The sequence below is a fragment of the Rhinopithecus bieti genome, unplaced genomic scaffold (assembly GCF_001698545.2).
Source record: "Rhinopithecus bieti isolate Rb0 unplaced genomic scaffold, ASM169854v2 scaffold_35884, whole genome shotgun sequence".
In the NCBI taxonomy this organism is placed as follows: domain Eukaryota; kingdom Metazoa; phylum Chordata; class Mammalia; order Primates; family Cercopithecidae; genus Rhinopithecus; species Rhinopithecus bieti.
The window spans coordinates 135,926-149,737 of record NW_016814992.1 but is presented as its reverse complement, the minus strand read 5'-3'; the positions used below and the strand labels follow the sequence as shown (position 1 = coordinate 149,737).

The 13,812-nt window shown below is 49.3% G+C and overlaps 1 protein-coding gene across 1 annotated transcript in view; it reads right to left on the bottom strand.

The window, feature by feature from the left end:
- The window catches only part of PRELID3A (PRELI domain containing 3A), a 38,896-nt gene extending 25,874 nt beyond the window's left edge, over positions 1-13,022 (bottom strand). Inside the window, exon 1 of the mRNA XM_017852870.1 lies at positions 12,894-13,022. Coding sequence (XP_017708359.1) covers positions 12,894-13,022 — 129 coding nt within the window. The remainder of the gene's footprint in view (positions 1-12,893) is intronic.
- Positions 13,023-13,812: the final 790 nt, after the last annotated feature.

Here is a 13,812-nt window from a genome sequence, read left to right as displayed (position 1 = left end):
CCTCGGCCTCCCAAAGTGCTGGGATTACAGGCTTGAGCCACCGCGCCCGCCCTTTTTTCTCTTTTTAAGAGGCAGGGTTAGCCGGATGTGGTGGCTCATGCCTATAATCCCAACACTTTGGGAGGCCGAGGAGGGAGGATCACTTGAGGTCAGGAGTTCGAGACCAGCCTGGCCAACATGGTGAAACCCCCATCTCCTACTAAAAATACAAAAATTAGCCGGGTGTGGTGGTGCATGCCTGTAATCCTGGCTACGCGGGAGGCTGAGGCATGAGAATCGCTTGAACCCAGAAGGCAGAGGTTGCAGTGAGTCGAGATCATGCCACTGCACTCCAGTCTGCGTGACGGAGCAAGACTCTGTCTCAAAAAAAAAAAAAAAAAAAAAAAGAAGAGACAGGGTCTCACTCTGTCACCCAGGCTGGAGTGTAGTCATGTGATCATAGCTCACTGCAGCCTCAACCTCCAGGCCTCAGGTGATCCTCCCTCCTCAGCCTCCCAAGTAGCTGGGACTACAGGCACTATGCCCAGTTAATAAAAACCAAATATATTGTAGAGACAGGGTCTTGCTATGTTGCCCAGGCTGGTCTTGAACTCCTGGGCTAAAGCAATTCTCCTGCTTTGGCCTCCCAAAGTGCTGGGACTACAGGTGGCAGCCACGGCGCCAGCCAGACAACTGGTTTTGAATGAACGGGAATGACTTGCTCCTACTGCCTTTTTATTGTTTTTCCTTTGGAGGATTTTCCAGTAAAAACAAGAAAACCTGCCAGACAAATTCTAAAAGAACTGTACCACTTCCACCTGGCTTTTGAGAAGAGAATGGGCAGTGCGGGAACAGGCAGAGGTGTCCTTCCAACCTGGGCTGCATAATAATGGATAACCCGAGGAGTTCTGGCAAGCGCTGGTGCTCGGAAGCAGCCGTAGGGACTTTCCTTTCACTGGACTACAGTGTGGCCTGGGCATTAGGCTTTGAGAAGCTCCCTGGGGATTCCGGAATGCAGTGAAGGTTGGAAACCAGGGAGTAGAGGGAGTGGGGACAAGCAGGGAGGCCAGGCAAGAAGCTGTTGCCCTAGATAGGAAAGACATGGGCACCTGCCCAGAGCAGTAGGACGAAGCCTGCTCAGAATTAAGGTGCTTATAGTCAACAGGGTTCAGGGAGAAGGAAAAGAAGCACACCCCGCCCCCTTTCCTCTTTGTCTGTCACCTGCTCCTCTCCAGCACCCCTCCACTTATGGGGTCTGGCAGGTTGGCTTGCTGTGTCCCTCTCCATGCCCTTGCCACCTTGTGCCATAATTCCGGGTGATGTCAATATCCTCAAGAATGACCCACCCAGAGGCCTGTGGTCCCTGGGCCTTCCTGTCATTTTTTTTTTTTTTTTTGAGATGGAGCCTCACTCTGTCACCCAGGCTGGAGTGCAGTGGCACGATATCGGCTCACTTCAACCTCCACCTCCCAGGTTCAAGTGATTCTCTGCCTCAGCCTCCTAAGTAGCTGGGATTACAGGTGCCCACCACCACGCACAGCTAATTTTTATATTTTTAGTAGAGATGAAGTTTCACCATGTTGGCCAGGATGGTCTTGAACTCCTGACCTCAGGTGATCCGCTCACCTTGGCCTCCCAAAGTGCTGGGATTACAGGCCTGAGCCACTGCGCCTGGCCTCTTGCTCACATTTTGAACTCTTTCACCTCAAAAATCTCAAACTCCAGTATCCCACTCTGAGGACCTTCTTCCTCCCTAACAGAACTTTGACTTTGTGGTGGTACCCATCTCATACTCAGTGCCTCAGGGAAGCTGCCCCCTTGCTGCAAGGCTGCCTTGTGGTCTGAGGGTCTGAGGTTCATTTAGGAGCCTTCATGTGACCCAGCACAGGCCTGGGAGACATGAGGGTGTCTGCTGAGAGACTGCCAGGAAAAAGGTCCTTGGTCCAAAGCACAAGTCTTTTTCATTGGTTAGCTTCTGGAACTAGTGTGGCCATCTCAATGCCAACAGGAGGGTAAAAGTCACCAGCAAGAAAGAAAATGTAAAGCTAGGCATGGTGGCTCATGCCTGTAATCCCAGCACTTTGGGAGGCTGAGACGGGCGGATTACCTGGGACCAGGAGTTTGAGACCAACCTAGGCAACATGGCGAAACCCCATCTCTACTAAAAATACAAAAATTTAGCCAGGAGTGGTGGCAGGCACCTGTAATCCCAGCTACTTGGGAGGCTGAGGCAGAAGAATCACTTGAACCCAAGAGTCAGAGGTTGCAGTGAGCCAAGATCACACTATTGCACTCCAATCTGGGTGACAGAGTGATAGTCCATCAAAAAAAAAAAAAAAAAAAAAAAAAAAAAAAAAAAAAAAAAAACAAAGAAAAAAGAAAGAAAGACGAAAGAAGGAGATGAAAGAAAGACAAGAAAGAGAGAAAGAAAGGAAGAAAGAGAGAAAGAGTAAAGAAACAGTTCTCAAGGACATAGCCAGCCACTCCCTCATAGGCTGCCCTGGCTGCCACAACAAAATTCCACAGACTGGGCAGCTTAAACCCATTTATGCCTAGTGTTCCATTATCGGAACGCTAAGCATGTGGGAGCTATTTATATCCTACTGCTCAAAGTAATTGCCAAGGTCTGATAGCAAAAATTCAAACAACTGCAACTTCAGGCATAAATGGGTTTAAACATCAGTCAGTTCTCAGAGTGCTGGAGGCAGAGGAGATCAGGCCCTGGTGGATTTGGTGTTTGGTGAGGGCTGGCTTCCTGGTTCTTAGATGGTGTTTTCTTGCTGCATTCTCATGTGGCAGAAGGGGTGAGGGAGCTCCCTGGGGTCCCTTTTTTTATAAGGGCAGTCATCCTGTTCATGAGGCTCCACCCTCACGACCTGATCACCTCCCAAAGGTACCATCTCTGAATACCACCACACTGGAAATGAGGCTTCGACATACAAATTTGAGGAACACAAACATTCAGTCTAGAGCAACTCAGCCCACCAGGGACCCTCCTTAGCCTTGGTCGTGGTTCTGTATTATAAATGTTGAATTGTTGAATCCCATCTGAATGCACATGTATCTTTAAGCTTTCACTGGTCCCCCAGACTCTGAGCACTGCCTCCAGTCCTTCCCTCTTGGCCACCTCACTCAAGTGGTATCTTCTCTTTAACCTCACAGCCACCCCCAGCCCTCAAACACTCCATTAGCTCCTATTCCCAGCCCTCCTATGCTGCCCATCCCACCTGTCCTGCACCTCTTTAGGGCTAATCTGAGCTGCTCCTGCCTCTGGTCTTTCCATTCTCTCCCTCTGTGCTGCAGTTGGCCCTCTCTGGTAGGAGCCCAGATGACTCTGTGCGACTGGAGAAAAGGCATGATCTTACAGATTGTCAAAGAAGGCACTCCAGGCATCTTGTTTTATCCAGGTCCCCTACCGATAATACATTCATCCTTGATCATCACCCTGCCCCACCCTGGACCATGCTCCCCACACCTCCTTGTCAGTTCCCGGCCCCTCTCTCTCTGGGCTGATGACTTTGCTTCTTGCCACGTAGAGAAAATTCATCCAAGAAGTGTGATCTCTATTGCCTTTGGGCCCTTTGGTTAGATACGGTGGAGCTGTATGTTGGTTTGTGCTGGTTAAGGGCACAGGCTCTGGAGCGGGGCTGCTGGGGCCCACACTGGGTCACCACTCATTCATGGCCTTGGACGGCCCGCAAGTGGTCGTGAGTACTGACGCAGTGTCAGACACAGGGCGAATATCCTGTCTGCAGGAGATGCTGTCACGATCTGGACCCAGGCCAAGCTCCCCACTGCCCTCTGTCCTCAGATGACGCCCACCTCACCAAGTCTCCACAGGCCAGGGTCGGGGGGATCTGCTCTGCCAGTCTTCTCTACTCAAATTTCGGTTTCTTCCACCCTGCATCCCACCCTTGATTATAAATATGGCCAAGTCTTTTGACTTAAAAAAAAAAGAAAGAAAGAAAGAAAGAAAACTCCCCTCCCAGCCCTTGCTTCTGTCTGTGGTTCCCCAAAGGAGTTACACCATTTCCGTTGTTTCACCCACCAGGACCCTGCCCACCCCAAACAAACCCGGTGGGGATTGCCTGGGCTTTGTGGGAAACAAAGGAGCAATCCCCAATCGCCAACCACTCCAATAGAAAAAGATGTACTGTTTTTAAGTAAATAGTAAGTGGAGCCATGCCCTTTGTTAGAGGAGCGCTCCTGCAGAGACGGAGCTGGCCCACCCCTCAGCCCTTGCGGAGAGTTAGCCGCAGGGCGGCGCATGCGCTCTGGACAGCAGCCCAGAAAGGCCCTCCTAGGCAGGCATGGGGTGTGCGGGCGGCCAGGTGGCACACGGGTCTGACTCAGCGACGCCCAGCAGTTCCTTTGTTGTTGTTTCAGTTTTATAGTTTCTGTAGAACTGGAAAGATGCCACCCAGAAGGGCGGGTGGCCACCTGTTGGCTGGCGGAACGGCACCAGGATGCAGCTGTTCCTCTGGCCCCCGGCTGAGCCTCTCAGGCAGGGAAATCAGGACTGTGTCTTGTCACCAGCAGGTGTGGGAACTAGAAGTGAAGACTTCCAGGAAATGGAGAATTTTGAAGAAAAATTCATCCCTAGCCATCTGCTTTTTTTTTTCTTTTTTTTTGTTTTTTTTTGAACGGAGTCTTTGCTCGTGTCACCCAGGCTGGAGTGCAGTGGCGGGAGTCTCAGAGCTCATGCGAAGCTCCCTCGTCTTGGTTCAGTGCCATTCTCCTGCCTCAGCCTCCCGATAGCTGGGACTACAGGCGCCCGACCAGTGCGGGCGGCCGGCTAGTGTTTTTGTGATTTTGGTTGTGAGTAGAGGACAGGGTTTCACCGGTGTTAGCTGAGGTGGTTCTCGTCTCTGGACGCTCGTGCAGTCCCCCCCTCGTCGGGCTCCCAAAGTGCCTTGGGCATTACGGAGGCTTGAGCCACCGCGCCCGGCCTAGCCTTTATCTCTTAAGGCTGCGATGCCTCTTCTCCATTTCTTTAGCTTGAGAACCACAGTCATCTGCCTGGTTGCAAAAGCCCATTTTCACAAGGCAAAGGATGGATTACTCTCGCCATCCTAGCAGTTTATGCTGGCAAATGCCAACCCGTGCAGAGAAGCACTGGGAGTCTGCCTTCCAGGCTGCTCCACTTCCTGTCATGTCCTGCAATTGTTTCCCTCACTTCTCATTCTAGCCATTCAACAGAATGGTCCATGCCTGCGCTCTCCAGCTTGCTGTTGTTCCACTTAGTTCTTCTGCGACGTGCTATAATGGGCTCCTGAAACTTGACTCCTTAATAAGGTCGTCAGTAACCATCAAACGTGCCAATCCGGTGGGTACTGTTCAGTCCTTGTCTTTCTGGACCTCTCTACGCACTTGAACTCAGGTGACTCTTCCTGAAACTCCACTCCCTTGGCTTCCGTGACACTCCCTTTCGCTGCCTCCTTTGCACTCTACTGATCCTCCATTTTTCTGTTCTTCTCACTCAACACCTCTCTTTCTGAGTGAACTCATTGAGTTTCACAGTTTCCAATGATTCCCAAACTAACATCTCTATCTCAGATTTCTACCCAAGCTTCATTCCCACACATTCAGCTACTTGCAGGCATTTCCCTAGGCAGCTAGCAGAGCTTTCCTTCCTCAGCACACTCCTCTTCCACAAATCTTTCAGGTCGGTGGCATCACTTAGGCACCCCAGGCTGGAGAAGAGGGAATGATTGTTCACTCCTTACAGCCAACCAATCCTCAAGTCCTCTGGAATTTACCTCTTCCAGATTGTTTTGGTTCATTCCCTTGTCTACATCTTTTAAGAGGCCATAGGGGCCGGGCGCAGTGGCTCATGCCTGTAATCCCAGCACTTTCAGAGGCCAAGGAGGATGGATTGCCTGAGGTCAGAAGTTCAAGACCAGCCTAGCTAATATGGTGAAACCTGTCTCTACTAAAAATATAAAAATTAGCCAGGCATGGTGGGGCATGTCTGCAGTCCCAGCTACTTGGGAGGCTGAGGCAGGAGAATTGTTTGAACGTGGGAGGCAGGAGAATTGTAGTGAGCTGAGACCATGCATTGCACTCCAGCCTGGGTGACAGAGCAAGACTCTGTCTCGAAAAACAAAACAAAACAAAACAAAGGCTGGTCGTGGTGGCTCACTCCTGTAATCCCAGCACTTTGGGAGGCTGAGGCAGGCAGATCACGAGGTCAGGAGTTTAAGAACAGCCTGACCAACGTGGTGAAACCCCATCTCTAACTAAAAATACAAAAAAATTAGCCGGGCATGGTGGCACATGCCTGTAATCCCAGCTACTTGGGAGGCTGAGGCAGGAGAATGGCTTGAACCCAGGAGGAGGAGGTTGCAGTGAGCGGAGACCGCGCCACTGCACTTCAGCCTGGCAACAGAGCGAGACTCTGTCTCAAAAAAAAAAAAAAAAAAAAAAAAGAGGCAATAGGATTTAATAGTTAAAGACAAGGGTTTGGAAAGGAACAAACCTGGGTTCCAGTCCTGGTTCCCCTTCTGCAAGTCACTTAATCTCGCTAAATGTCAACATCATTCATGAAGTGGGAATACTAGTAGTAGCACTACCTGGTGGGACTTGTGAGAATGAAATGAGAACATGTGTGAAGTCCTTAGCACAGTGATGCGAAGCAGTGCACCATATGAGCGAGCTCCTCTCAGGTTGCTGGTGTATGACCAGCCCTACTGTGCGGCCCTTTCAGCTCTGGCTCTGGCTCACTCCTCTGGAAGACTTTAACAGCCAGGCAGTTGGGACTTGCCCCTTGGGGCTCCCTCTGCTGGCATGCCCTCCCTGCCTCATGATGCCCGCCTGGGTGCCTGTCATGCCCCTCCGTCATCCTGCAGTCCTCCTGCTGCCTCTGTTGACACCCAGCGCATTGGTTCCTCATTACTGCACTTATGTTTGTGTTTCTCCCACTAGATTAAAGATGCAGCTTTCTAGGCTCCACCCCACACCTTTCGAATGGGCATTTCTGGGGTGAAAACCAGAAACAATACATATTAATGAGCAGCCCAGGCAATTACAATGCTCCCTAAAGTTTAGAAAGTAGTTCTGCAGGGACTCTGAGCTCCTTAAGGATGAGACCTGAGCCTCCTTCATCTTTGTGTACCCAGGGTCTAACCCAGGTGGTGGCAAACAGTAGTCACTTGAACATTGCTTGTTCAGTGAGTCAAGGGTGACTCCTAGGGCTTGTAAACTAGCTATTGTAAACATGGCTTGGCCATGGGGCGGTGGGTGCGCCGTCTAGTGTCATTACTGACAGAGCCATCTAGTCTAGTGTGTTTCCAGCCGTATCTGGGAAACCCTGTGACCTTCCTGACCAGCTCGGGGGTAAACTGAGGAGTTTTTCAAGCAGTGGTCCTACTTTTGCTTGTATATATTCAGATTCTATACATTGAAATTCCATGTCAAATTTTCATTTTTATAAAAGACTGCTGCTAAAAATAAATAAGTTTGAAAACTGCTGTATCAGAAAGTTTGTTTTAACTTAGAGAGAAAACCATTCTCCCAATAGGTAAGAAGATTCTGAGGGGATGTTTCCCATTTGTCATAGATGTTTGCCTCATCTGTTACCCAAGGACTATAACAAAACTCAGGCTGTAGTGTTTCGCTGATCTGTAAAGACAGTGGTAGTAAAGATCTTCTCTACAGAGACCTCAGCCTGCCACGGTGTCAGAGCAAGGTGCAGAAGTAGCTGCCTACTAGTGCCTAGCTACCTGCCAGCACTGGCTATTCTAAGAACTTACAGAATATTACTGGAATCCAAGGACATGTTCTCTTACTAAATTCACAACCACCTTGAGACTCAAATGGACAAGATGTACCAGAGTATTATGAAAACAGAGCAGGACAGGCATGTGGCTCATCCCTGTAATCACAGTGCTTCGGGAAGCTGAGGGAGAATAGCTTGAGGCCAGGAGTTCGACACTAGCTTGGACAGCGTAGCCAGATCTCATTTCTAAAATCTTTTTTTTCTTTATAGATGAAGTCTCACTCTGTCACCAGGCTGGACTGCAGAGGCATGATCTTGGCTCACTGCAACCTCTGCCTCCCGGGTTCAAGCAATTCTCCTGCCTCAGCCTCCCGAGTAGATGGGACTATAGGTGCCCACCACCACGCCCAACTAATTCTTGTATTACTTTAGTAGAGACGGAGCTTCACCATGTTGGCCAGGAAGGTCTCAATCTCTTGACCTCAGGTGATCCTCCCACCACGGCCTCCCAAAGTGTTGGGATTATAGGCTCGAGCCACCACGCCTGGCCAAAAAAAATTTTTTTTAAATAGAATTACCTGGGTGTGGTGCTGTGAGCATGTTGTCCCAGATACTTAGGAGTGTGAGGTGGGAGGATCACTTGAGCCCAGGAGTTCAAGGTTATGGTGAGCTATGATCACACCACTGCACTGCAACCTGGGCAACAAGTGAGACCCTGTCTCTGAAAAAACAGAGCACATCCCTTTTAGTTTGTGTGGTATGTGTCTTCTTTTCAACACCTACATAGAATTGCTGACGTGGTAGCTCACACCTGTAATCCCAGCACTTTGGGAGGCTGAGGCATGTGGATCACCTGAGGTCAGGAGTTTGAGAGCAGCCTGGCCAACATGGTGAAACCCTGTCTCTAATAAAAATACAAAAAAATTAGCTGGTGTGGTGGCGGGCGCCTGTAGTCCCAGCTACTTGGGAGGCTGGGGCAGGAGAATCACTTGAATCCAGGAAGCAGAGGTTGTAGTAAGCCAAGACTGCACCACTGCACTCTAGCCTGGGCAACAGGCTTAAAAAAAAAAAAAAAAAATTTGCTGAAGTAAGTCTTTTCAATACACATCTTACGTTCTCCTCCTTACTTCTATTTCTGGGCACTTCAATTCTATCCGATCTCGCTTACAGAGCTTCTCACTAGGCTCCTAACAAACCATTTCCTTCTCAGCTTTCAAATGCCTTCTCACATAATGCCCTCTGGGATTGTGGTACTGTACTCAAAAGATGGCTTATGACAAGGAGTTTGGTGTACCAAAGCAATCATCACATTTTTTTACAAGAAGATACAATTGGGAAACATCTAGAAACTTTATGATTTGAGTATACTATTGTGGTCAACACTTCTAGAAAAATATTTGATCACTACCAAGTAAAAGGGTGATAAAGAATCTTCTAAATGTTCTGTAATTGTCATTCATGCAACATGCATTGGTAGCACACTGGCATCGGTGACATGATTCATGGTTTTATTCATTATCATCTGGAAGACAGCAACTGGACATTGTGTCTTCTATTCCTTTACCTGAGGCCCATTGCCAGGAACAGTAGCACAAACCAAGACCACCACTGGAAAAGATTATGTCAGCTTCACTTTAGAGAAAACACAGCATTAGGTTGTTCGTGGAGATGAACTACAAACAATAGAAAAATTATTTTTTGAAAAATCCAGACCAGCCTTGTGAACACATTTGAAGGTTTTTTGGAAATGCATGGCGTTGTCTAGAGAATCATGGAGCTCTCCTGACGCCTAGTGGGCGACTGTATACAGTACAACTCTGGGGGAGCGAGCTCAAGCCCTAGCCACAAAACACACATCATTTTCTAAAAAATACTGTTTACCAAGCAATCTCTCTGCTAGGAAACCATCCTCTGAATGGACGCTGGCACATGTGTATATATGCATGTACCAATAAGAATACTTGGCTGGGTGCGTGGGCTCATGCCTGTAATCTCAGCACTTTAGGAGGCCAAGACGGCAGGATCACTTGAAGCCAGGAGTTTGAGACCAGCCTCAGAAGTATAGTGAAACTCTACTACAAAAAAGTTTAAAAATTAGCCAGCTGTGGTGGTGCAGGCCTGTAGTCACAGCTATTTGGAAAGCTGAGGCTTGAGCCTGGGAGCTGAAGGCCGTGGTGAGCTATGATCGTGCCACTGCACTCCAGTCTGGGTGACAAAGAAAAAAAGCTCATGGTGGCTTCTGAAATAAAAAGAAATGAGAAGTAGTCTAAATGATGCTTGGTGAGAAAACTATTAAAACTTTACAAGAGAATACAATAGAGCTTATTAATGACTGGGGGGAACTATATGTTATTAACATACAAAAATATATGTTAAGCAAAAGAAAAAATCAAGGTGCATAAAGTACACGTTCATTCATGTAAACATAAGTTTTTTTGTTTGTTTTGAGACAGAGTCTCGCTCTGTTGCCCAGGCTGGAGTACAGGGCACCATCTTGGCTCACTGCAACCTCTGCCTCCTGGTTCAAGCAATTCTTATGCCTCAGCCTCCCTTGTAGCTGGGACTACAAGCACATGCTACCATGCCCAGCTAATTTTTTGTATTTTTAGTAGAGGTTGGGTTTTTACCATGTTGGCCAGGCTGGTTTCAAACTCCTGGCCTCAAGCAATTCACCAGCCTTGGCTTCCCAAAGTGCTGGGATTACAGACATCAGCTACCACACCTGGCCTAAAAATTAGTTTTATATGCTTGCAGATACATATAAAATGTATGGACACACACACACAGAAAAAACTACCTAGAAAGTTACCTTTAAAGGCTGGGCATGGTGGCTCATGCCTATAATCCCAGCACTTTGAGAGGCCAAGGCAGGTGGATCACCTGAGGTCAGAAGTTAGAGACCAGCCTGGCCAACATAGTGAAACACTGAAAATACAAAAATTAGCCAGCCATGGTGGCAGGTGCCTGTAATCTCAGCTACTCTGCAGGCCGAGGCAGGAGAATAGCTTGAAATCTGGGAAGCAAAGGTTGCAGTAAGCCGAGATCAGCCACTGCACTCCAGCTTGGGTGACAGTGAGACTCTGTCTCAAAAAAAAAAAAAAAAAAAAAGGCTAGGCTCTGCGGCTCACGCTTGTAATCCCAGCAATTTGGGAGGCCGAGGTGGGTGGATCACAAGGTCGGGAGATCGAGACCATCCTGGCTAACCCGGTGAAGCCCCGCTGTCTCTACGAAAAATACAAAAAAATTTTGGTGGCAGGTGCCTGTAGTCCCAGCTACTCTGGAGGCTGAGGCAGGAGAATGGCGTGAATCCGGGAGGCGGAGCTTGCAGTAAGCCAAGATTGGGCCACTGCACTCCAGCCTGAGTGACAGAGTGAGACTCCATCTCAAAAAAAAAAAAAAAAGAAAGAAAGTTATCTTTAAGATGTGAACATGAGAAATGAAGAGGCTTTTACTTTTCATTTTGTAACTTTGTTTCTGTCCACACTGATGAAAAAAAGTTATACTGAACTTTTTTTTTTATTTAGAAAGACAGAGTCTTGTTCTGTCACCTAGGCTAGAGTGTTGGGATTGCAGGCATGAGCCACTGCACCAGGCCAATTTGTGTCATTTTCTTTTTTCCTGATTGGTCTGAGTATTAATCTTCTCAAAGAACACCCTTTGATTTCATTCATTTCTCTCTTTCAGTTTTTAATTTTATTGATTTTTACGCTTATCTTCTTTCTCTTCTTTGGTTTTACTTCATTTTCTTAGTCTAGCTTTTTTTCTTTTTTGAAGATGAGGTCTTTCTGTTTTGCCCAGGCTTGTCTGGAACTCTTGGGCTCAAGTGATCCTCTCACCTCAGCCTATTTCTGATACTGATTTCTAATTTAATTTCACTGTGGTTAGAAAATATGTTTTATAAGACTTGATTCCTCTTCATATTTTTATGGCCTATAATATGGTTTATTTTGATAAGTGTTCCGTGAAAACTTGAAAATAATGTGTATTCTGTTGTTATGAGTGGTTCTCTATAAATGTCTATTCGATTTAGTTGGTTGATTGTATTTAAGTCTTTTATATACTTACTATTTTCCTGTCTAATTGTTCTGTCAATTATCAAAAGAAGGATTTGAAATCTCCAAATATAATTGGAAGTTGTTGTTCTGTCAGTCTTTGCTCCATGTATTTTAAGCTTCTGTTAATGGGAACAAAGATGTTTACGTTGTTATGTCCTATTAATGAATTGACCCCTTTATTATAATAAAAATCCTCTTGGCCAGGTGTGGGTGGCTCACATCTGTAATCCCAGCACTTTGGGAGGCTGAGTCAGGAGGACTGCTTAAAGTCAGGAGTTTGAGACTAGCGTGAGCAACAAAGTGAGACTCCATCTCTACGCAAAATAAAAAAAGTCGAGTGTGGTGGCAAGCGCGTGTGGTCCCAGCTACTTGGGAGGCTGAGGCGGGAGGATCCATTGAGCCCAGGAGTTGGAGGCTGCAGTGAGCTACGATTGCACCATGGCACTCCAGCCTAAGTGACCGAGTGAGACCCTGTCAATGGAAAAGAAAAGAAACCCGATCCTATTCATCCTTTAGTGATACTCTTTCCCCTGAAATTAATTTTGTTTGCAATTTCCTTGCCCTAAAATCTGTCTACTCAGTTTTCTTTTGTGCGAGCATGGTATGATGGTGTTTCTGGTATATCTTTTCTTTTCTTTTTTTTTTTTTTTGAGACGGAGTCTCGCCCTGTCGCCCGGGCTGGAGTGCAGTGGCCGGATCTCAGCTCACTGCAAGCTCCGCCTCCCGGGTTCACGCCATTCTCCTGCCTAAGCCTCCGGAGTAGCTGGGACTACAGGCGCCCACCACATCGCCCGGCTAGTTTTTTGTATTTTTTTTAGTAGAGATGGGGTTTCACCGTGTTAGCCAGGATGGTCTCGATCTCCTGACCTCGTGATCCGCCCGTCTCGGCCTCCCAAAGTGCTGGGATTACAGGCTTGAGCCACCGCGCCCGGCTGGTATATCTTTTTCTTATTGTTTTACTGCCATTGGGGTAATCACAGGACTCACTTGGTTTGTCTCCTGTCTCTCAAGGATTACTGTCCTTTGCCTGAAGTCCAGCGTCGCAAGCCTGGGCGACAGAGCGAGAGCCCGTCTCAGAAAAACTCCCAAATCCCCCACCTCGGTTCAAAGACCTCTCTTTTTTTCCTCCGCTGTCACGGTACAGGAAACAATGTGTAGTTTCCACTACCTGTAAGACTCGACTTGCTCTCCGAGAACCAGTTCCCCGACAGGGTTCCTAGAGCGCAGGCTGCACGGCCCCAACACTCCTTGCTGCTTGTGAATCTTCGCATCGCCCTCCCAGGGTCAGGAATGTGTGCTTCGGTGTCTCCAGAGCCTAGCAACACCCGATGACTGAGCTGGCGCCGCTGGGGCCTTCGCTACTTCCACCTCGCTCCTCACTGGCTGGCCCACCCAGCTGCCCAGGCCCGGGAGCCCAGGATCCCAGTCCAGCGTCTCCCCTTAGTCCCCGCCTCCAGCCACGCCCCGCCACTCCTCCGTCGGCCTCGCCTGCAGCTCCTGCTCGCCGCTCGCCGCTTGCCCTCCCGGTTCTTCCTTGGCCCCGCCTGCAGCCACGCCCCCCACGTGCGCCATCGGCCCTGACCCCAGCTCTCGCTCGCCCTCCCCTGTCCGCCCTCGACTCCGTCCCCGCTTCGCCATCGGCTCCGCCTCCAGCTCCCCCTCGCCCTCTAAGGTCCTTCTTCGGCCTCTCCTCCAGCCGCGCCCCAACGCCGCTCCGGCGGCCCCGCCTCCAGTCCCGCCCCCACGCTCCTACCATTTGGTCCGGTCTCCTGCGCTGGCTGAGGTCGCGGCCGGCCTCTGAGAGAAGACGCCGACGTCAGCGCGCCGGGGCGGGGCTGGCGGCGGGAGACGCCGCGTTGAGAGCTTGGGCTCTTCCGCGGAGCCGCGGGTGCGCTGCGCTGCTTGGCGGCCTCTCCCCGAGCGGAGCCTGCTTCCCGAGGCCGCCAGTCGTCGCCTGCCCGCGCCTGCGCAGCGTCCCGGGCCGAGAGGGCCACGGCGGCGGCCATGGCGCACCGCTGTTTGCGGCTGTGGGGCTGGGGCGGCTGCTGGCCCCGCGGCCTA